A 25580-nucleotide genomic window follows, 5' to 3' on the forward strand; every position below is an offset into this window, starting at 1 on the left:
TAATTTCTAATCTAAACCTTCCATGGCAACAGCAGAAAAACTGTTTATTATAAACTGAATTTGTATGACACTCAAGTTGGCATTCCTGACACAGAAAATATTAGCTGTTTAAAAAGAATTTCCATTACTAATCTCTTTTGTTTACTTCAAAATGTTGGCTACACTTGAAATGTCCACTGTAGAAGAATAACATGCTGTGATAAGATTTTTAGTTTCTGAAGGTCTAAAACTGGCCAAAATTCATTTGTAGAAGTTAAAACAGTATGGTAAAAAGTGTATTAACCATATAAATTTTTATGTGAATCAAACAGCTTAAACTGGGCAGAAGTATTTTCATTGTAGTGGAAGTTTTGACTGGCTCTTTGCAAAATCACTATAATGAAAAAAAATCAAAAATCAAAATCACATTATGATCTTATTCATAAGGGCAAATGCATAAAAATTTGGGAAATAACAGAAACTTGTAGTACAAGTAATTGTATTGTCTACTCCATCATCTACAAAAAAGCTGAATTATTGGAAAAAGTGTCTGAGGTGGGTTCCGAGATGGTAAATTTGAAATTACAAACATCTGCATTCATGTTTGTATGGAACTTAAATAACAATTTTTAGCAAACAGTATTACATTTTTAGATCAGACAATAACTTGTAATGAAACTTGGATTTATCATTTTGAGCCAGAAACCAAACGTCAAGATATGGCGTTTGGTTCTAGTTTTGCCCACCATAAAAGATTCAAAACCTACGTACATGTCAACTGGTAAAGTGATGCTAACAGTGTTATGAGACAATAAATTTATTGCGCTTGTTTGGAAGAACAACAAACAAGCAACAATGAGTACTACTGTGACACTGTAGAAGAATAAAGTGAAATCTAAAATAAGGAAATGTTCTGGTTTTCTCTAAAAAGAATAGTTCTGCATGATGCCTGCCCCGTGCATGATTAAGTGGCAAAGGGTTTGCCAACAATGAGCAGGTCAAGAACACGGTAAAAGAATGGTGTAAACATAGAGGTGAACAATTTTTTTACTGGAATAAGAAAAAGCTACCAGAAAGATGGAACAAGTGCCTAAATGTAGCTGCAGATTATGTTGAAAATTAACAACAGTTTCCGTGCCACTGAATAAATAATTTTTCTATTGTTATTTCTCTAATTAAATACGAATGATCCTTGTATACTACCAACAAAGGTTGATTTAAAACATCTACAATAAACAACTGTTATAATTTGGTTATTAGCAAATTATTGTAACAATAGATACAACTTTGCACAGAATGATGCACGGTTAAGTTAAGCAGTCCAATGCTAGAGCTTTGCTACTCTTATACATGTAACACCAAGTTCATTAAATCTACCAATGCCACTTCCAGTTAGAAAGCTTCTTAAATTTTTTTACTGAATTCTCTGAATCTGTATCATATCAAATGCAAGTTTACTCAATAAAGAACAGAATGGAACTTTCATGTACTTATAACTCAAGTACATGAAAGTTCCATTCCACTACCATAATACTACCAGCTCAATTTAATTAACAGAAGTTCAAGGAAAAACATTTAATGAAAAGTTCCATTCACAAAATTGTGAAAAAACAGTCCAGTCCTATATTCATTATAGAAAGTGACTCACAAGCAAAAAGTAAATAAACCAGTGCACCTTTTATCACATCTTCAATCAATATTTCACATTTAGTTAATGACTCAAATTCAAAGCGATATGTTATTTTTGAAATAACTATTTGATCTTGATAACAGGTATGAAAATGCCTATACTGGAGACAAGATAGATGAAGAAGAGGGTCACAGTGAATAAAAGGGTGCGTTTGCCATATTATGAGACTTGAGATACCAGACCACATCTTATAACAAATACTTGCTTTCAATTGTGGTAGATTTATTATTATATACATTAATCATTCCATGTTTTTTATTGATTCCAATATTTTACATTTTCAAAAAATTATTAATAAAACTATTTGTAATTTATTATCGTATGTACTATACACTTCTAGTTTATTGGAAATTAAATAAAATCTTGTTTGAATATCCTTTAGTATGAAAAGGTCATCTTTTAATGTTTTATAAAAAAAAGAAGCAAATATAGGAAGGTATATTTTAATGGAACAAGTTATATTATAAAAAATACAAAAAAATATTTGATTACATATAAAAAATGATTTTTTAAAAAAAGCTTTTATTTAACTAATATAAATATTAACATTAATAAAAAAAGGAAACAAATTAGAAAACCCTCTAAAAAGTAAAAAATAAGAATTAAATCAAATTGAGAATTTTAAACAAAAAAAATATAATGTATTAACAAATATAAAAATGCACTGAAAAGTAAAAAAATAAATTGTATAAATATCTAATAAATAACCAATAAATAAATGTAATAATTATTAAATTTTAAAATTAAAAGTAATGAAAATATTTAGTTAAATATTAGATTTATTATTGTTAGATTAGGTTATTTATTAGATATTTATATAATTTATTTTTTACTTTTCAGTGCATTTTTATATTTGTTAATATATTATATTTTTTTTTTTTGTTTAAAATTCTCAATTTGATTTAATTCTTATTTTTTACTTTTTAGAGGGTTTTTCTAATTTGTTTCCATTTTTTATTAATGCTAATATTTATATTAGTTAAATAAAAGCTTTTTTAAAAAATAATTTTTTATATGTAACCAAATATATTTTTGTAATTTTTTTTGTATTTTTTTTTTAAGACAAAAAAAGTAAAAATATTTATTTTTACACATCGAAGTTGCATACGTGTACCAAATTTAAATTATTTTCATACAATAGTTCACGAGAAATGAAAATTTTCAACTAAATGCATGAATTTAGCGTAGGGGTAGCGCGTGGGGGTGGGTCATATCAAATTCTGACACCGTAGTGCTGTATTGTCATCGAAGTTACATACGTGTATCAAATTTCATTGATTTTCATACGATAGATCAAGATTTGATTATTCCTAAAGCGAGTTAAATAAAAACTTTTAAAAAGTTTAAAAAAAAGTTTTTATAATAAAAGAAAACTGAACTTAAGATTTTTTGATAATTTAACAATTTTTTTTTTCATAATTAATATATTACAAAAACATAACAGAAATATAACACTTAAAATATTTATGATATTTTAAGTAAAATAATTAAACTTAATTTTCCACTTTACAAAAGAAAAAAGAATTGAAAAACTTTAACGGGATCTCAAGATTTGTTACTTTTGTTTATAAAATGGGTCTAAATTTTTCAAAATTGTTAGGTAAAAATGCATAATTGTCTATAGATTAACAGTGTATTAAATTACATTTTTAATGATAATCCACCAATCTAACAAGAAAGATTACTGATTGAGCAGCCAGTATTAAAGGGTTAAAAAAATGCTGAATATTCTAATTATTTTTGTGAACATGCAATGCAGTTATGTATGTATATATGATATATTTGTACTATGTAAAGTGAAATGTATATTCCAGATTCACAACTATTTTGATCAAATAAATTTAAAATTATAAACACAATTTTCCCATACTTATAAAATTATATAGATTTATTAAAATAAAATTATGATACTCACACCTCCACACATGCCAGTTTGGCCAGCGGTCTTGCGACTACCCTTCTCCCATGGTTCTAAATGGTTAACTTTGTAATATATCTCGTCTATAACTTCATGATAAGTCTTCAATTCATAAAGATTAACTGTAACATTAACAAGACTTTTATGTTATTTTAATAATTTTATTAGTATAACGCAGTATTCAGTACTAGTTCTTGCAAGAAATAGGTTATATCAGTTAAATGTCAGATAATATAAATTTTGTAAAAAATAAAAATGCCATGACCAGGATTTAAAATCCGAACTTAGTGGATAAAAAACAAAAATTTTATTCTTATTCCACCACAGAAGTGTAGAGTAGTACAAATCTGGTACATGGTTGTTAGTTGCAGAATTGAAAGGTTTGTTTGAGGAAAATAGTAGAAAATGAAATAAGGATCAGCGATCAGCTCATTTTCAATTTCTTTTCTTTTTTTTTATATTAGGAAACCTGGCTTTTTATCATTTGATTGAGTTTGCACACTCCCTGAATTGGTCCACAGGCAGTCCCCTACCAGAGATACCAAGGATTCACTGAATTTTCAGAACCCTGGCAATATCAGCACACAGAACGTAGCTCAGCCATAGAATGCTAATGGGAACCATAGAAATAATACTATCTTTTAACTTTCTACAAAAAAAAAGAGAACCAAATGTAGAAAGGTATATTTTAATAGTTCAAGTTACATGATAAAAAAATAAACAAATAAAAGATATGTTTTATAATAAAAGAAAACAGGACTTAAAAATTTTTAGATAACTAATCAATTTTATATTTTTTTCAGCAGAGATGTATCATATAAAAACTTGACATGTTTATGATTTTTTTTTTTTTTAGTAAAATAATAAAGCTTAATTTTCCACTTTACAAAAAAAAAACAAAAACTTTAAGTTGAAAATTTGTAAACATTAATCATTTTATAAAATGGGTCTAATTAAAAAATCTTAAGTAAAAATGCATAATGCATCCATAAAAATGATTACCGGAAAGAAGCAATCAAGAGTAAGAAAAAAGGTGGGTGGTAACAAACTACCCTTACTAATTACCCCGATTCCTCTCAATTTGAAAAAAAAAAATAGCTTAATAGATTCATTCAATAGCTAACTGTCACAATAATCACTCCATACTAAACTTCAATAAAGAAATCAGCCTTACCACTACTTACTGGTTTCTGCCTCCCCAGATTTGCAGGTATCTATCTGAAACTCTATTTCCATACCTACCTGGGGAAGAATTATCAAGGAAAAGAAAAATATAAGGAAATAATCAATCCTCAGTGATAACACATTCAGTAAAGTAGAACAGTTATCATCTTACTATCTAGCAAAGAATCAATCAACATTTCATGGGTTGGTTATAAAAGGAGTGGCTGACATCTAATATGTAGTTACTCACAACTCGCATGTGAAAAGAGACAGTCAAATGAAACAAATCTCATATAAAAGAAAATGTTATTTGATACAAAATGTTACATCCAAAAGTCAATCAGTTTTCTCATTCCATCAATGAAGAATGCTGGAGTCTATCCTTGAACAATGACCTCATTGCGTTTTTCACTTCGTTGTCCATGGCAAAATGAATACCTTTAATATCCCTCTTTAATTGTGTAAAAAAGTAAAAATCACAAGGTGCCAAATAGGGTGAATATGGAGGACGTGATGGTTAAAAATTTTAATATCACAGGAGCCTCCTTGGTAGTTTCACGCAATGTGTTTGGCCGAGCATTATCAGTTTCATACATTATTAAACATGATGTTGTTTTAGAAGCACCAAAAGGTCTTTCCACATCCTTTTGGTGCTTCTCATTAGACCACTATGATATTTTACCAGCTTCTGATGCACAATATTTTATTGACCACCACATCAATCTCTGATTGATGAAACTTGGGTTTTATCATCATAAACGGCTTTCAGACAATGATTAATGCATACTGATCTTTAACAAACAAAAAAATCACAATTAAATATAAAAATAAATATAAAATTTATTATATAAATATAATAACAATATTATCATTAGAGTTTACTTTTTCTGCTTTTCAAAATTCAATAATGCATGTTGTTTTAGATAGGTTGACATAATAGATGTACACAACTCCATAATGATTTTGACTGACAGAAAATAACAGGTCAACGAGTTTTGGAATGTTAGTATACTAAGTGAGCTGAAGGTTTGTCCTGACTTTGTCAACCGAACAGTCAGCTGGAAGTGAGCGGGGTTTGTTGTACTATCTAATCAGATGACATCATTCGATAGCTAATAACATGACATATTTGTATATAAAATGCAAACACAACAGACTAGAAAATACAATGACAGCAGTTGTCGGCGCAGGGGGCGCAAATTTTCAGCTCATGTATTGTAGTAGGAAAATGAAAATTACAAGATGGCATTATCTTTTGTTTTTATGTGAATTTTGTTCTCCCAAACATTCCAGTGTGCACTGTATTTCAACTGTTGCTCATACTATCCTATGTACCATACATAGAAAATAAAAATAACAAGTATGATGAAAAAATTGTTCATTTGCATAATTTTTTCATTTTTTGACGTAGAATAAAAAAAAAAATAGTTTTATTAAACTAAATTTAAATTACATAATTTCTGAACAAACTTGGCAGAAAATTAATTTTATTTGATTAACTGTAAACCAAATTTAAAGTAAGAATAGTCTTTATTTGAAAATACAAAAACCTAAATTTCTCACAGAATATACAATTTACAGAGAAAGTTCAAAAAAGTAAATTTTTATGTAATACAAATAAATAGCTCCCTGGTATTTCTATCTGGCAAGAGATATTTGGTAAAAGTTTTACATCGAAGCACAATATGTGTGAGTACATAAAAACCTGTTTACTTTCAATAGAAAAAATAAAACCTCACTGTTAATATAAAGTCTATTTTAATACTAAAATGGCTCCACTTGAAATAAACCTAGTTAAATTGAGGTTGAAATTTAATGTTCTACAACTCTAATATATACAAGGTGCTACCCAAAAGTTCAGGGAATTTGAATTTTGTGCGCGAACCATTGCTGGTACGAGCTGCTGCCGCTAGATGTGGCTAACAGTACTCTTTGTGAATCAGTGTTCCAACAGCTGTGACGGTGAGAGGCTGCATTGTTGACTTTCGTGTGGTTGTGTAATGTTGTTTTACTCCTTCGGAAGTTCTAAATGCCAAATTTTAAAGAGCAAAGAACCTGCATCAAATTTTGCTTCATGCTTAAAAAAACCGGTGCAGAAACCCATCGCATACTTGTGGATGCATTTGGTGACAATGCTATGAGTAAAAGTAAAACTTTTTTGCGGTACAAACGATTCAAAGATGGACGAACAACAGTCGATGACTATGAGCGTTCAGGAAAACCATCAACAAGCGCAACACCGGAAAAGTGCGAGAGGCTATTGTTGCAGATCGTAGACAAACAATCCATGATGTTTGTGCAATCGTACAAATATCATATGGGTCCGTGCAACACATCTTGTCGAACAATTTGAACATGAGATGCATTGCTGCAAACATCGTACAGAGACTGTTAAACAGCGATCAGAAACAAAATCGCGTAGCTGTCTGTAGTGAATTGAAAAATTCAGCAAGAGATGACCCTAACTTCATTTCCAACATCATAACCGGTGATGAGACACGGGTGTAGGGTATGACCCTGAAACTAAACAGCAGTCGTCGCAGTGGAAATCGCCAAGTTCACCACGGCCAAAAAAAGCACGCCAAGTTCGCAGCAACATGAAGTCCATGATGATTGTTTTTTTGACATTAAAGGCATTATCCATAAGGAATTTGTTCCTCTTGGTCAAACTGTCAACGGGATGTTCTATTGTGAAGTTTTGAAGCGGTTACGTGAAAGCATTAGGCGCAAACGTTCAGATCTGTGGGGTAACAACAGCTGGGTTCTGCACCATGACAACATGCTTGCGCACACATCGCTAGCCGTACGGAATTTCTTGGCTTCCAAAAAGACGGTAGTGATTCCCCACCCACCCTATTCACCTCACCTTGCCCCGTGCAACTTTTTTCTCTTTCCGAAAATAAAATTTCAATTGAAAGGCCATCGTTTTAACAGAATTGAAGAGATTCAAGAAGAAACACAGAAGGTGCTTTGAACACTTACACCTGCAGACTTCCAGGGATGCATGGAATCATGGGAAAAATGCTGGGATCACTGTATCAATGCCCAAGGGGATTACTTTGAAGGAGACAGTGGAAATTATGGTAAGCTATTTTATTTTTATGGTAAAATTCCCTGAACTTTTGGGTAGTACCTCGTATATATATTTTCTGAAATTCATAAAAACAATACAACTTAAGTTAATCTTTTTTAACTCAACTCAAACAGAAATTAGCAGTACATACCTTTAAAATAATGTGAAGATTGAATATTTGTTAGAATAAGAGCATTTAAATTCATTGTACGTTCATTTCCCCATAATGGTAACACATTACTTTTTTTTGGCCCTGTATGGTTTGTTACACGTGTCTCTTCTTCTTCTTCACGTGGGCTACCTGAAATTAAAGAAAAACCCATTTTCAATGAAATTTCAACGTTTATATATATAAATTAAATTTCCCTATATTTTTAGCTGATTAGTTAAAATTTGTTACATATACAAGACTATAAATGAAAATGGACAAAGCTAATAAACACTAGTTGTTTAGGCCAATAGATTAATTAAAAAAGGTCTGCGGGTAAAGAAACAGAAAATTTTAACAATAAAAATTAATAATGGATTTTGATAAAGTAAAATAATACTGAAATTTTTATTAGAAATAAAAAAAAAATTTTATTAAACGTTAAAAGGGATCGTAAGTAAAAACCAAAAACAATACAAAAAAACCAATAATTTCTAAGCTGCCCAAAAATTTGGGCTGATGTTCTCTGTGGTTCCAGTACATTAATTATAAATTCAACACCTTAACATAGCACATAAATATCTTAATATATTTATATATCAAAAATATCTTTATTTAGATAAAGAAAAATAAACAGAAATTAATTTTTTAAATATTTTACACAACTATATACAACACTACCGTTAATTATAATATAATACAAACTAAGAAATAAATGGATTTTATTAATTTTTATTTATATAGTGCATGTATGTAATGAAATTTTAATTAGGTAGCAATAAGAACATACGTATTATACATCGCAACTTCTCGAATAGCAGTATAAGAAGTTACATGTTTGTCCACTGGAGTAGACGAAGACAGTTGTATTTAGGACCACAAAGAACCTCAGCCAAAATCTGTAAAAAATTAACATAAATAATGGATTTTGATGAAAAGGTGATAAACAATTCATACGAATAAATAAAGTGATGATAAAAATTAACCTTAACTACAGTATATTTCATTTTATGAGCATTTAGTTACAGAGTATAATACTCCGCTATCATCTAGCTTATAAATGATGGTACCTGAATTTGAATCTATATAATTTTGAAATTAACAGCTGCAGAAAAAAACTATATATATATATATATATATATATATATATATATATATATATATATATATATACGAAATAAAGCATTTTGTATTTTAAAATGACAAATTTTTTAAACAGCAAGAATTATGTCATTTACATTTGTAGAATACCAAAGTTTTTCACCTTCTTTTGGAACAATCTCTGAGCTCTGCAACTCTGACAAAACTATTGAAAACATGTATCTCACATGGTGAAGTATGACTATCATCATTCTTATCAAATTTAAGATGATTGTTTTGGCATTTATTTCTTCAGTAATTTTTTTATTTTATTGGATGTCAAAAAAATAAAAAATAAACACGACTTATTTCTATTGACATTAGTAATAAAATAATGTCTTCTAATAGTAAAATACTTTAAACAGAAATTAAAAAATGAGGTTGTCTGTAAAATTGTAATCAATTTTATCGAGGAAGTTGGAAAAGCATTTTTCAAATTTTTATTTAAAAAATCTGATAGGTGTTACACGAGTCAGTAACGCGTTACGACAAACTTAACGTCAAACACTAAACCCCTATTGTCGAACGCGTAACAATGAACGCTAAATGGCGTTCATTGTTTCCATTCATTTGAATGAAACTCTTTCCAACACCAAATGCGTAACGCTGAACGCGCAAAACGAAACGCATGACACTGAAGGCTACACGCCTGATCCATGACTCCAATCGCGCAAGCCTGAACATCCAATACCAAACGTATAATGTCAAATGCTTAACGCGTACGGTATTAGATGTCGTCAAAATAAGACAATATATTAAAACCCCACTATTATAATTTGTAAATAAAATATCTGCAATTGAACATCTATCTGAAGGTTAGACGAGGTATCCAAGCACAGGGAAAGGAATTAAAAATAGGTGGCATTGGGGGAAAGAAACGTTTTCCTAATTTGCGAGTATTAGGCATTTGTGCGAGATTATTGAAATATATTGTCACTTTTCGATAATTCGAAAATAATTTGTATTGGATTGATTGTTTTTATTGTTAACTCCACTATTGACCTAATTTTAAAAATGAGCGCTGACTATGTGAAGTGTATGTAACTAATATTATGATTTCGATTGCAAAGAATGTTATACTAGGGCCAACCAATGTACGAGCTTGTAACGTCACAAGCAGAATGAGTATTACTACTCTGCCTGAAAACACAAACTCCGCTATCAAATCGAAGTATTACTTATTATCATACTGTACGCGGTAATAACTGTCATATTTACATTTACTAATTATAAACAATACGTAATTAATTCTTTTATAACCTTTATTTATACCAAATTATTCATTTTTAATAATAAACAACAGCTTACTTGAATTTTCTTCATGCATTCAATTCAAACTTCTAGCAAGTTCGCCATTCTTGCTAAACGAATTACTACTATCTTTTCCTGTTTACCCTCCGGGAATTACCGTTCAGGTATTACTTCAGAGGATGGTATAAGTGTAAATGAAGTGTAGTCTTAGTTCGACCATTCCCGAGATGTGTGGTTAATTGAAACTCAACCACCGAAAAACACCGGTATCCACGATCTAGTATTCAAATTCGTAAAAAGTAACTGCCTAGGACTTGAACACTGGAACTCTCATCTCTCAAATCAGCTGATTTGGGAAGACACGTTCACCACTAGACCTACCCGGTAGGTTGAATCACCATCAATGTCAATTTCACTTTCAAAGCCTACAAGTATAATCAGCTTTGTCATTTCATTAATCAGTGATTCCAGTTTTTCGTATTCTTTTTCACAATAGGGTTTCCATTCATTTTCATTCAAGGAATTAATTTTCTCTGTGGTTAATTTTTCAACATTTGTGAAAGAAAATGTGTTATAACTCGTCACATGTCTTTTTACGGCCAACAATACCATCTCGATCGGATTCAAATCAAGATGGTACGGTGGGAATCTAAGAACACGATGCCCAAGATTTTTCAAAAGTTCATCCAAGTGATATTTTAGTTATATTTAAGTTTACAAATTCATATAACTGTGGTTTCAGCATTTGTGAAGTATACGAAATACGGGTTTTCTCCAGCCAATCGTCATATATTTTCTTGTGGAGTTAGAATCTGGCGCTTTATCAATACCTGTATTGTGATAAGAGGCGTTATCAACAACTACTACTGACATTGGTGGAAGATTTGAAATCAATTTTTCACACGCCCAATTCATGAAATTGTCTGTATTCATGGTAGTCGCCAGTTTTCGAATTGGCTTTCCAAGTTAGTAATGCGTTCGGAATAAAACCGATTTTTCCTCAAGCATGAATTACTAATAAACAGTAACCTTTATTAATCGGCACATGAAGTCCCTCAACAATACCATCACACCACGACTTTGTTGAATAAAGCGAACTTAAACGTACGTTTCATTCAAATAAACAATTGTAGCATTGCTTTGTCTGTACTTAGCCATTGGCTGCAAACATTCACTTCTCGTCCACCTGATATCGGATTTCTCAATTAAAAGTTTTCTGTCAATTAAAAGGTTTCTGTTACCGCCATTTGAAACCCAACTCTTTTAAAATAACAGCTAAAGTTGATTCACTGCATTTAAAATCAATAGATGACTAAAGTACTTGCCCTATTTTTTAAAAGTAGTTAATTCATTCTTCTTTGAATGTAATTCATTAACTGTTCTTTTAACTACACTTAAATCAAAACTGTCCAGTCCACTGACAGGTTTCGAACGTCATTTATACTTTTTTGGAGTATTGAAAGAACACGATTGGGATGTTGACTGAAGAATCATGTCTTTTCTTCTCTTCTGAATTTTTGAACCTGTTCTTGTTATCCCACAAGCAGCAGCAGTTCTTTCTTTGCATTTCTGAATGCCAATTACATGTTTATCATCAGTTAATTTACCTACTTTTACAGCTTTTTTTTTCATAAGATCGTAAACGCTATTGATAATTTCACGGCTTAATTTTTTTTTTTCTTAAATACGGTTTTAAATTTTGCCATAACAAACCACACTAATACCAGATCCAGATGAACAAAAATAATATATTACAAAAAATTTGCGAAAAAAAATGAGTAATTTTATAAAATAATATGACCGCACAAAAATGCTATCAGAATACCTTCACTGAACACGATATAAACTGGACTCAAGTTTAATTCTTTTTTACACACGTTGTGTACGACGAATGATGGATCTAAATATAATCGTGACGAAAGACATCATTTCTAACCGCATGTATAAATTCTTATAGGCCTGTACATAATACAAATCAGAGCATGTCATTGGGTAAGGAATTGTTATTGTTTACAAGATTAAGCATTTTTATACGTGTAATCAACTCAAGCGGAAAGAATTGAACACACAATAACATAAATGTATTGTTTGGGCGCCCGTATTTTTTTAAGTCGAAGAATAAAATAGAAATAATAATTACACGCAAAAATAATGTTTTAAAAAACAATAATATGAGATGTCAGCACGTGAAGTCACAAGCTCATCGATTCGCTGGGGCAACTGTATAATTTTATTACTATCTTTCACTGATCTCTATGTAATCAGTGTGATCTTGCATTCGTAGCAAATTTATGCAAATTAAACAGCAATTTTAACTTTATTAATAATACTGAAATCGCAAAATTATCAGATATTCCTTTGATAGAATTATTTTTCTGTCGACCGTGGCCGTCCACTTTGACGAAAATGATTTTGTCATTTCTATCTCACATTTTTCTGGCTTAATAATATCGCCACATAAGCTTGAAGCTTGTGTGTGGGATATGAAAATGGGCAGAATAGTTCTGCAATTTAAGGTACTTAAATTACTAATTTATAATTTGCCTTGTATGAAACTTTCAGATTCTTCTAACGGTAACAATATTAAATTCCATTTACCGTACGTTTTTTAAGGAGACTATTAAAAAGCCATAAGTTCATTTTTCAATACCATTAGGATATAACATGTACACTGTTGCTTGAAAAACAATTTTTATTAGCTCATTCCAACATGCTTCTAGTGACTACCAACCGGTGTACAGACTTAATCAGAACATTATTTTTTCCATTCTGATTAATATACATGTAAAATAACAAAACTGCTTGACTATTATCTTAAAACAAATTGTACTATCACCTCTTCTTCTTGTAATAAATATTACTATAAAGCCACCATATTTGAATAATTTAAGTATCTCACTTTTAGATGAAGTTTAGTTTTTACTTCAAATTAAATTAGATGCTTACTGAATTCAATATCCTCTTTATATTGGCCAGTAATTGAAGTTTATAACAAAATGAATGAATTTGTTCTGTACAGAAAGATGACTGCTCTGGCTACTTATTCAGACATACTATATCCTATTTGTACCTTGTGAGAAGAGTATAGATACAGATGCCTGCCAATGAAGGCAGAGTGTGACTGGTATGTATGTTTCACATCACATTCTGCTTCTCACCTCTCGTTTCATTAATTACTCTTTTAGCAAGATTAGTCTTCCAACATACCTAATTATTCATTAGCAAGATATCTAATTACTCTTGAAAGAAATGATACTTTATTTTCCAAATTAAATTTCAAATCTACATTTCTTTCAACCTGAATATTACATTCAATTACAATTTGCATAATTATTACTTTCACGTAATCAGTCTTATAAGGTGGCCATTACTCCTGCGGAGAAAGCTGTTTATTATGTGCTCAAATTAACAAATCAAACTACAATTCTATACAACATTTCAGAACAAAGTACAGTAAACCACCAATAAGGATAGTGTTCTATTAATGACTGGAAACTCAATTAGAAAACACATGGTGTCTAATTTGGGTGTCTTTCAGAGGACCTTTCACTTCACAAGAACCAGCTGATCGTGTACCATCATAGTCCAGGTACATCAATTAGATCAGAAAGTTTGGAATAGCAAATCCCAGAACCGGCCACAAGGTGTATATTTTTTGGAAACTGATGAAAATGACAACATAAATTTCAGTTAGAGAAAGTTTAAGTGATGACTATAATGTCTTACGCAAAGATACTTCTGTATGGTTATATGGGAACATGTTGAAGATGTTTCATTTGTCGCCATATTTCTTATGACTCATGTATGTTTCACACAAGTGAAAAGGGTAATTCTGAAAAATAACTTATCAACAACAATCTTGTTCATACTTATACCATAGTGTACTGTACATAATACACAATAGCAGATTCTTCACATAAAAAAAAACAGGTTTGGACAGCGGGTGACCCTTTCAAGGTCAAATTCTGCACCATCTTATCAGTACTCTAGTGAATTAGCTATCAGTTTTATGAGTTGTCGAGACCTGTTCAGATGTTAATCTTTTCTGTGGAGAGAGGTTAGGGTTAAGATTAGACTTTTGTGGCAAGACAATGGAGATAGATTACCAAGGTATGGCAATACTTAACACCGTCTCATAGCCAAATTTATGTTTAACAAGTAATGAGTACTGATAACCCAAAATGGACTTTGACCTTGCCCTGTCCAAATCTGCTTTGTGACATTTAGATCTTGTGATTTCCTAATACTATGCATATTTATTATGGTACATTGAAGTGGGAAAAAAATGAAGATGATCAAGTAACTGTTTGGGATTACTGTGAGAAGGCCAATGGATACATTGCATGAGTACGGGGAACAGAAAACTACAGAAACTGTGCAACACATACGGGTAGTTTATTTTCACAACACACAGTAACTGAAGAAATTTATTTTACATGTTAAGTGAATGCCTAATTCCTCAACTCGAAAACGACACTAACAATTTAATTTTCATGCAAGATATGGGTCCCCCTCGCTGGTACTAACATGTAGAGGTGAAAACTATGTGGATCACTCAATTTAAAAAAAAAAAATTACATTACATTACATTTTTATGTAATATAATATAAGACCAAATTTAATCTTTTTAACCTATACTACATTCCACAAATTCATTCCTGTGAATCGGGGTGGTTGGTTCACATGTCCCTCATAATTATCTGTGATTTTGTCTTAGTGGAAAGTAAGGCTAAGATCACAAACAGTACATGCACAGACTATACAGATGACATGACTTTTCCTTTCTTTTTCCTGTTTTAGCCTCCGGTAACTACAGTTTAGATAATTCTTCAGAGGATGAAATGTATGAGTGTAAATAAAGTGTAGTCTTGTACATTCTCAGTTCGACCATTCCTGAGATGTGTGGTTAATTGAAACCCAACCACCAAAGAACACCGGTATCCACGATCTAGTATTCAAATCCGTGTAAAAATATCTGGTTTTACTAGGACTTGAACGCTGTAACTCTCGACTTTCCAAATCAGCTGATTTGGGAAGACGCGTTAACCACTAGACCAACCCGGTGGGTAGATGACATGACTGACTGGTTGTTACAGAATCCACCATAAAGAAAAACCATTACAGGAATATTGAGTGGCACTGCATTGTCCTCCAGCTGAAAATGGAGAGAAGCATAACAACACTCTTAATATAATAATAACAAAATTTTAAAGCAAATTGTCATAACTTTAAAACTACTCCAATGGACTATTAATTAACTCTCAATTCTTATCATTTCTTCAATCAACAATTTAATTGTTGATTCAATGCTAATATAATAAAAAAAAAATATATATATATATAAATTGAATAAAATCAATTCAATTCTTCCTTTATTAATGTCCATATTTTTCTATGTATTAATTATACTGAAGACTAAAAGTAAAACTTAGCAATCCACCACAGTACAGAATAATATTTCTTACCTTATTATTACTTCATTTGTACATCAAAAGCACTTTCGAGAATTTTCCCTCATTGTCAGTTGATCAAAAATTTAAAATTAAACATTCTTAACATAATTTTTTTTTGTTTTTAATATTTAATTTTTGACTGCATATTTTACACTATATATGTGATAATTTTAATTTTTAATGTGTAATTTTAAAATTTTTAATTTTTGATCAACTGACAATGAGGGAAAATCCTTGAAAACGCTTTTGATGTACAAATGAAGAAGTAATAAAATAACAAGGTAAGAAATATTATTAGATTCTGTACTGTGGTGGATTGCTGAGTTTTACTTTCAGTCTTTAATATATATATATATATACAGATTCAATAAATGCAGGTAAAAATTAATTAAGGGGCTTATGTATTAATGGGAAGCCCACTTGGTTTTATTAGAAATTTTAGCAGAACCTGCCAGTTTCAAGCCCTTATTATATTCAAAAGAAATCATGTAAACAGGGGAATTCATTTTTAGTAATTATGCATTTCATTTCTAAGAGCAGTCAACTTCATTTACAAATGGAGTGAAAAAAATAATGTCAATTAGATGATTATCAATGGTAACTGAAGATAACCAGCTACAGTTTTCACGTAAAACTAGCTGAAAAGAATTGAAAGGTAAGCGTATCAACATTACATCAGTGTAAAAGTAAATTTGCAAAACACAGAAATAAAAATGGACATGTGCTTCCACAAGAGTGGCTTAGGTGGTGAAAACAAATTTACTTCCAAATTATTTTTGGAACACTTTTCAAAAGGACAAGGGATTTCATAAATAAAAAATAAAAAGGTTAATTATTCAAGTTTATGACTAGTGTATGTACTGTACAATAGATGAAGCAGCTACGTTTCCATCATTTCAGAATCCATTATACAAGTACAAGTTAGCTGAACTGCCAAGAGGGTTGGTTGGTCAAGCATGTGCACTTCTTAGTTTACATCCACATGGACCTCCACACACATAATATTCAGTATATTCTATGTAGTATTAAAATAAAATTCAGATGCTTAAAGTTTACTGCACATGTAAGATGTTCTAGTACATATTATATAATAAAAAGTTATATATTTTTATTCTGTACCAAATAACAATTTGTTGAGTTAATTCTTACGAAATTTGAAAATATAAGATGTAATTTTAAATTTGGATATAATATTTCTTGATGGTTTATTTATTCATTCTATACTTAGCAACACCCCCCACTCTATATATATATATATATATATATATATATATATATACACACTACAAATAATAAAGAATAATATAATAATATAAACATAAACTAATAATATATTTTACATTAATATTTTGTTATTATTTACATTGTAATATATAAACTACGTCATACAAGTTACACAGTGATTGATAACAATATTCAGGAATGTTTATAACAAATTCCTTTACAATAAAAGGAATGTTTTTAATTGCTTATTGATGAATCACACATATATTAATCAGATATATAATTTATACATATCGAATAACATGTCTTAAAAATATAAAAACAATTCATTTTCATAATCAATGCAATAAATTTAATATAGTTTTATTTATGTACATATTCAATGTCCTTGTATATGTTGGGCTTTAAATGCAGATACCTTAAAATATAAAACCTTTGACAAAATAGTTTCAATCAAAATGTGGCACTCTAGTTACATCACTGAAGTATTATTAGTATCAGTAACATTATTAGTTAACAAATCAACATTCTCCATTCAGTAAGATGCATAACTTTACAGTTCCAGAAAATGACATGCACATCCCAAACAACATAAGGTTGTGAGAAAGAATTGTGTCAGAGTATACCAAGGCACCACCACTTGCTTTTGTATTTAGTGAAATTCCAATATCATCACTGTGTCTCGGATAAACGATTAATTAATTGAGATCCGCTATGCTATTGACTTGCGATTTTTATTCAACCAATAATTTACATAAATGTTAAAAATTCTTTTAGTTACAACTGTGGAAGACATCATACAGTTTACTTCAATAAAAAAAGTGAGTGCTTCCTAATTAATATATTAATATCAAAATTAAAATAATTTAATGAAATAAAATCTATAATAATAATAATTATTATTATTATTAACATAAATTGCATTATAAATTAGATAAAACAAATTATACAGATATACGTTGTAAGATATGGTGTATAAATTAAAGTGTACATTTAAACAGCTCCATTTTTCAAAATTCTTTTAAATTAAAAAAATGCGTTAAGAAGGTTTTAAAATTTTCCTTATAACACAGTAATATAATAAGTATGAACTGACACTTGTCTTAAGGGAGTTAATATACGCTGAAACATTTTCTTGAAAGTCAGCCACATTCATCAACTTGTTTGAGAAAAAGTTAAAATATATGAAATGAAATGTTTAAATGGTGATCAGTTTACACCGTTAACTTCTTCAATACAAACATGACTGGTAGGTTTTTCATCACCGAGTAACATGTATACACTTTGGCTTCTGGAAAACTTAATTTGCATCTTTTCTAACATTTGGAGTAATTGTTTCAGTTGACTGTAGTCTGACTGCTAGGATTTAGTGTACTACCATTTTAAGTAAATAACTGAAATCTAAACTGACTGCAATTGTAAGTGTGGAAAACCAATATAGTTCAAGTTGAAGAACAATGTACAACAAAAAAATCACTTCCAAAATACATTAATCGAAAAAACATAATTAAAAAAAAAAATAATTACCAATATTAACTTTTGCTATGTAAATTAAAGGCAACAAAAGAATTGCTCATATATGATGGGTGGTTGAAATGTACCATACAATCTTTCATAACTTGCAAATGAAAAGATAAGTCAAATAAAACCAATGTACAAGTAAAAATTAAGATTTATTTTTCCAAGATGCCACCAATTACAGCTACATGTTTCTCCAACATTAAACCAGTTTTCCCACTCCATCAACAAAGAATGCTGATAGTCCTTGATCCACAACTTCTCACTGTGTCCTTCAGTTCATCATCTTTAGTGAAATATCCATCTTTAATTACAGAAAGAAGTGAAAATTTCAGGGTGCTGAATGCTGAGTATGGAGAGTGTGAAATCGGTTCAAATTTCAATTTCACAAAAGTATGGATGGTAGAACACAATATGAGGCCAAACATTATCATGTTGCAGAATTATCATTTCCGTGATTGTCAGACATGTCTTCTAAGGTATTTTAGAATTGCTACTCATCAAAGAAAAAACTATAAAAATTCACAGAATTCATCAACGACTGCAAGATTCATCCTTAATATTTTCAGTTTTATCACTATTATACTTAATACTTCACTATTATCAGTTTCTAACATATACAATTTTACAGCCTACCTACTCACAATACTGTTAATCAACAATTGCATCAGCATTAAAGAATTTTAGACAATGAATATCACTAGCATTCACTTTTATATTAGGTGAGCTCAACTCCAAAACACTAACTGCTAAAAAATGAGTTTCTGAAGGTTAGTAATAAACAAATGATACTACAAGATGGAGGAAGCACCCGTCACTTTGTATGACATATTGTTCTTCAATTTGTTCCAGTATGCATTACATTTCAGCCAACCTTGAATAATGTATAAATTCCTAGGAGGCATTAAGAGCTGCGAAGCACAGCAGTAATTTAATGATAAATATTACTCTTATTTTATTACACTTCAGAAAACTACATCTTTTCAAATAAAATTATCAACTAGATAAATAAAGTACTAGCTGCAGGGTGGGTGGCATCTCGGAATGATACTATTAGGTGTCCAAAATTGATTGCCTTTTGTAAAAATGTCTTCTTTTTTTTTAATGATGAAAACTGATCAGGAAAAGTGAAAAAATATCAGCAAATCTTACCAATTAAATTTTGTTTAGATCAGTTTAGGCATCTTTTAAAAATTGCACACTCAACATTTTCACCAAGATCCATACATCCATATGCAAATTCACTCAATATAAATAAATATAAATTAAATTAATTTATTATTTATATATTATATTCAATTTACGAAACAAACTATTGTAATACGAAACTAACCTTCCTTGACACAATAACAAACAAGAAGGTGGCTTCAAAATCAATAAATCGCTAAGGAGGATAAATAGGATTCAAAATTCTTCTAATTTTGACCATTATTGTTTCTTCTAATTTGACCCATGTATTTTGTCTATATGTATATTAAATTGTAACTACAAGGCCAAAAAAAAAACCATATATACAATTCTAAATGGACAATCAGTAGTATTTTCAGTATCGATTTATTTGTATCGAAAATAGTTGTGTTTTAAGATCTACTATGATATTGAGTGAATGAATTACGGTAGTAGAATTTATTAATTTATTTTGTAATTATTACAAGACTAACTAACAATAGAGTATTGGACAATTCATTTAATAAGAGTAACAAAAAAGGGGAGAATTTATAAAGTGTAAAAGGATAAAATGAAACCTGAGTCATAACATAAATAAAAAAATATTTTATTAATATATATTTTACATATATATCGATAAACAACAAGTATACACCCGACCACCATGAAACACGTATTAACAAATCAGGATTTTCCGCTAGTGATCGGTACACTTTGGTGCTAAACTAAGGGGGCCGCACACAAAGACAGACACACATATAAACGCCATTTATTAGGGTAGGACTGACTTTAGTAGTAAAAACTTGGAAAGTTAAATAACCTAAGTTTTATAATTCAAAGCCCGATTTTATAGGTTGGGCAGTGAAACTTACTTACAAGAAACATATTTGTTGAGTTACATCAATAAACTACAATTCCCTAATTAAAGGTTTCAGTTGGAGCTGTTATCACTTAAATAACAAGAAGACCCATTTAACATATCACTAAATAAAATGGTAGGGAGTATAGCTGCATGGGTGAATGGCCATGCAATGATTTTGGAGGTAAAAATTGAAATAAATTACACAGAGAGATTTATTTCCTGCGCATCTACAATCAGCTATTTTAAATATGTAAGATATACTCAATGAATCATTTAGTTGAAATTGTGGAGTTGTAAACACAGTTACTTTTTTACTGGAGTTTATAACTGCTTTTCACAATAAAGACATTCTATTCAGTTACTGGCAGTACACCATACAGAAAATTTTAATGAATATGAGTGATGGATCCAGTTATGCTCAAGAAGAAAAAGGGGGTAGCAGCAATTCTCAAAAGAGAAATATCACATTTAACTGAACAACACTGTGTAGCACATAGGGAAGATTTAGAATTAGATGATGCATGGAAAAATCTATCTATTATGCAAGATGTAGAAAATTTGATTAGAAGTGTGTTTACAATGTTTCACCAATTTAGCACCTAAAAGAAATTTTTTAAAAATTAGCTCAAGTATTAGGGCGTGATGTTATATCATTTAAACCGTTAAATGAAGTTAGAGTTATCCAGGTATTTTGCAGTTGGGGTTTAGTAATAAATTACAATACATTAACTAAGTACTGTAAAAGTCAGCAGAATGCAATGATCCCATTTGTAAATACTGTGAAAAAGTTCTAACTAATTAACAATATAGAATAGCAATATTTGCTTTGAAAAATACAATAGACAAGCTTACATGTATTAATACATGTATTAATACAAATATTTACAAAAAAGTGATTTAATAATTATTGATGATACTCTTCGGTATGTAAAAATTACAATTAACAAACTAAAAACTCAATGTTTGGGACACGAAATCTTTTAGCGTGACATGTATGTAAAACGTGACACGTGACGCGTGATAATATTATTGGAAATGTCAAAATGATACCGATACATCAGCTATAATTCAATTTATTGGACATATATATACACTTAGAGAGCAGATTTTCCAAATGAATTAAAAGGCTGGCAAGCATTGATAATGAAATTATTATAAATTCAGGAAACAATTTTGATTTCGAAAAGCAAAATATAACACTTTCAAAAAAAAAATATTCAGAATTTATAGCAAATAAGAATGCTGATATAAATAAAATATTGAACGAATATTCAGAACTGAAATTTACAATTCTAGAGAAAACTAAACCAGGATTGTTCAAGACTTTTATCCAATACATTAATCTTTGTCTAAACTAACCCTGAATTATCTATCTAACTTTTCCATTCTATATAACATTATGGGAACTTTTCAAGCATCCAGTGCAGACTACAAACATGGATTTTCTGTTATGAATTCCACAAAAACAAAATACCAAACAGACTCAAAAATGAACATATGGATGACCTTATGAGAATTCAATTGTTTTGCCAATGGTCATGAAGTAAATACAAATAAAGATTATAAAGAACATATTTCTATGAACAATAGAAGACAAAAATTTTAAAAGTTAAGAAAAAGGTGAATATATAATAAATCAATTTACCTAATTGTTTTTGTTTAAATATGCTTACATATATGTTTATATATATATATATATAAACAATAAAAAATTTTGAATAAATTTTTTTTGGCCACCATTTTTGTGCAGGCAAGCTGAAAAAAAAGAAAGGGAACTTTGGTTGGGATTGAAACTTATGTACAAGATAATGATTTGCTAAATTACAATTTTTTAATTCAGTTTCAGTCAGGGCAGTTCTCGTATCACTTAAATTACATGATCGACCTAGTAATACACTCACAATAAAAACCAACAACAAATATTAATGCTGAAACGGGTAAAATTTACAAGAAAAGTTTAAGTAATGGAGAAATCAGTTTACCACATATGAAATACCACAACTTATTTAGCACGTTTAGGTTACGTTAGATCAACCTCATAAGGTAAAAATAAATAACAAAAGAACCAAAAATAGTCTCATACAAGATAAATACTTTTAAAAAAATATTTGAAAAATACGATTATTAAAATATGAGATATAGTGCTGATAATCAATAATTAGTAGTGCTACAAAGTAGTTCTATCTTTATTAATATAACCAATCTTGCAAATTCGCGGTTAGCATTTCACCGAATTAATTTTATCATCTATAAAAACTTATAATTATAAACCAAACTTACCATCATGATTATAAGAATCTACTGAATTCATTCTGAGTCCAAAATTACAAATACACAAATAATAAGTATGTACAAATTTTTCATAAACACTTCTTTAAATATTTAGGAAGCCTAAACTGTTCATTCTCGTCCTACTGTATAACTATGATTACATATTAAAGATATAGTATTAATTATACACATTATACATTTTACAATTTAACAGAAAACGAATCCAAGAAATAGTAATTATAAATTCAAACAAAACTATAACAAACACTACCTATTTCAATACCCAAAGCAACACAAATCAACGACTATTAGTAATTTACCAGAGTCGGCAACCTATAAATATGAAAATATGTTGTAAAACACAATTATATAAAGACTAGTATTTCTTTGTTTATTTTTATAAGAAAAGAATTCCTCTTAATTAGGGAGAATAGTTGATGAAAACTCAAAATCACTCTCAGTTTTGAAAAAACAATATAATCTTTTATAAAATTATTTTTTTATAATATCACTCACAAACACTTCGCACGGGTAGACCATTTGATTTTAAAGCAAGAAGTCTTTATTATTATACTTTTTATTGTTTTGTTGCAATAAATAAATTCGAGCATTAGTCAAAAATACCGTGATTCAGTGTTTGTTTTTTAATATTATTATTTATAACAGCTATTTATTTATTCAACAATTAAATTATTTAATTTTGTCATTTTTTATTTTTTTTTAAACAGGGGCTGAATCCATTATTCCATCTTTTCTTACAAAAAAAGAAGCAGGAACACAGAACCGAGCTATTTCGTGTTTGGTATTTCGTTAACAGCGTGAAAAAAGTAATAATACTTCAAAAATACCACTAGTAATTAAGAACTTACCCTTAATTTTTATAAAAATAGTTAATGAAAATCTTTCCTGCTGTAATTGTTCTTATACTAAAAGAAATTATAATATCATTCTGAACATTATTTTTTTTATAAAATAAAGAATGAGCATGAAATTTCCAAATTTAATTTTTCTATTAACTTGCAGTATAACAAAATAATTATGTTTTAGTACAAAAAGTCTTCTTTTTTAGGTAAACTTTACATTTTAAATTTAAAAAGTAAATATTCAAGTGGTATTAATGAAATTTTGTATCTAATTTACAAGAAATTGTAGATGCTATTGTTATTCCAACTTGCAAATTTAATTAAGAAATCTTTTTTACTGATACCTATATTTATCTCTTGTCTTAAAGAGTTCTATTGCTATTCCCCTTTATAATGAAATTTCTGCACTTTATTTATAGACCAGTTTTGCTATTATCCATATTTTCTTAGTTATTTCAAAAAGCTGACATAAGTCAGCTTGTTTTAAAGTTGTTTTAATTTCCTGGCATTAGTTATTTATAATTATATAGTAAAAAATTCTGATACATGAAAAAAGTATAAAAAAATTTAAAAAAAAAGAATGTTTCCTGTACCCCTAACCACAAAATCACCTCCCAAGAAAATTGTTTGATCTGTATAGGCTTACAATGGACGAAACTAAAAAAAAACCCGCAATGAAAAATGTAAAACCAATAAAAAGTTATCTAGGATTTCTTTTTGGGGTTGGGGGTGAATTATGATGAAATTTTATTGTAATATTATTATTAAAAGTCTAAATAAATCAAAAAGTTTAAAAAAATTCATTAATCAATATTTTTAAAATTTGATCAGCTCCACTACCACCAATTCTACCCCCAAAGTATTTGTTGGGGTCGTTTGCACTACTGCTATGTTTAGAAAGACATAAAAATATTTATTTAAAAATATGCAATAAATAAAAAGATTTTTTTTTGATTTTAGGGAAAGAGGGAGAATTTGGGGGACAAATTATTTTTAAAAATGGTAAGATAAGCATGTATACATGTACTGAGCTTAATATAAAGTGGGTTTTCTCAAAATTTGAGTAAATTGACTCCAAAGAAACTATCTACCCATTCCTTGGAAATATTGACCCAAATACTTTATTAACAAATTGCCCCATAACCAAGAATCTCTGCAGCAAATTTCATCAAAATTGGTTTATCCATTCAACATTTATTAAGGTTAAACACACCAACACATGTACATACATATATACGTATAAACATTAGCCTCCACTTTTTTTTTGTTTTTGGGGTCCCTGGGTCATGAATGTCAAGAAATGCAAAAACCCATACTCCATTTTTTGACTGATTACCATATTTTCTTGCTTTAGAACTATGATGCCAGGAAAATAAAAATACAATCTGAAAGTGTTTGAAATTTTCTTGAAATGCAATATATACTGACTAATCTTTCCAGGGTTTCAAAATTGTTTTTCTTAGAACTGCAATTAACCAATATTTGGAAAAGTATTTTAAGTAATGTAGATAAAATTTTATTTTTACTTTTTCTCATTTCAGTAAGTTAATTCAGCTCTGAACTTCTAACAAAAATAAAAACTTAGTAATTATGCAATCAGAGGAGCAGCTTACTGTTTGTTTAAATCAAAACTTACCAACTGCAAATATAAAATTGAAATTAGATCTTTTAATAACTGTACACATAAAAAAATTAAGTTCTGACATCAAAATATTGAATGTGGGATTACCCAGCAACTATACTTGTCCTCCTGTTCTTCCTGTTCTAACATTTATAAATAATTTTTATGAAACATAAATTAAATTATAAATATTTAATAACAGTTAAATATAAGCAAATATATATAAGTTAATTACCCT

At 29.3% G+C, this 25580-nt stretch overlaps 1 protein-coding gene across 2 annotated transcripts in view; it reads right to left on the reverse strand.

Annotated features, from left to right (window-relative positions):
* Positions 1–23172, reverse strand: part of LOC142327813 (pre-mRNA-splicing factor 38B) — a 45074-nt gene extending 21902 nt beyond the window's left edge. Inside the window, exons 1-3 of one of the 2 annotated variants that reach the window (XM_075371148.1) lie at positions 22868–23172; positions 7976–8125; positions 3585–3709 (exon numbers count right to left, since the gene is read on the reverse strand). In XM_075371148.1, coding sequence (XP_075227263.1) covers positions 3585–3709; positions 7976–8125; positions 22868–22898 — 306 coding nt within the window. In that variant the 5' untranslated portion in view covers positions 22899–23172. Of the gene's footprint in view, positions 1–3584; positions 3710–7975; positions 8126–8762; positions 8861–22867 lie in introns of those variants that run through there. The other variant, XM_075371149.1, reaches the window with a different exon arrangement.
* Positions 23173–25580: the final 2408 nt, after the last annotated feature.

This window comes from Lycorma delicatula, chromosome 7 (assembly GCF_047948215.1).
Source record: "Lycorma delicatula isolate Av1 chromosome 7, ASM4794821v1, whole genome shotgun sequence".
Lineage (NCBI taxonomy): Eukaryota > Metazoa > Arthropoda > Insecta > Hemiptera > Fulgoridae > Lycorma > Lycorma delicatula.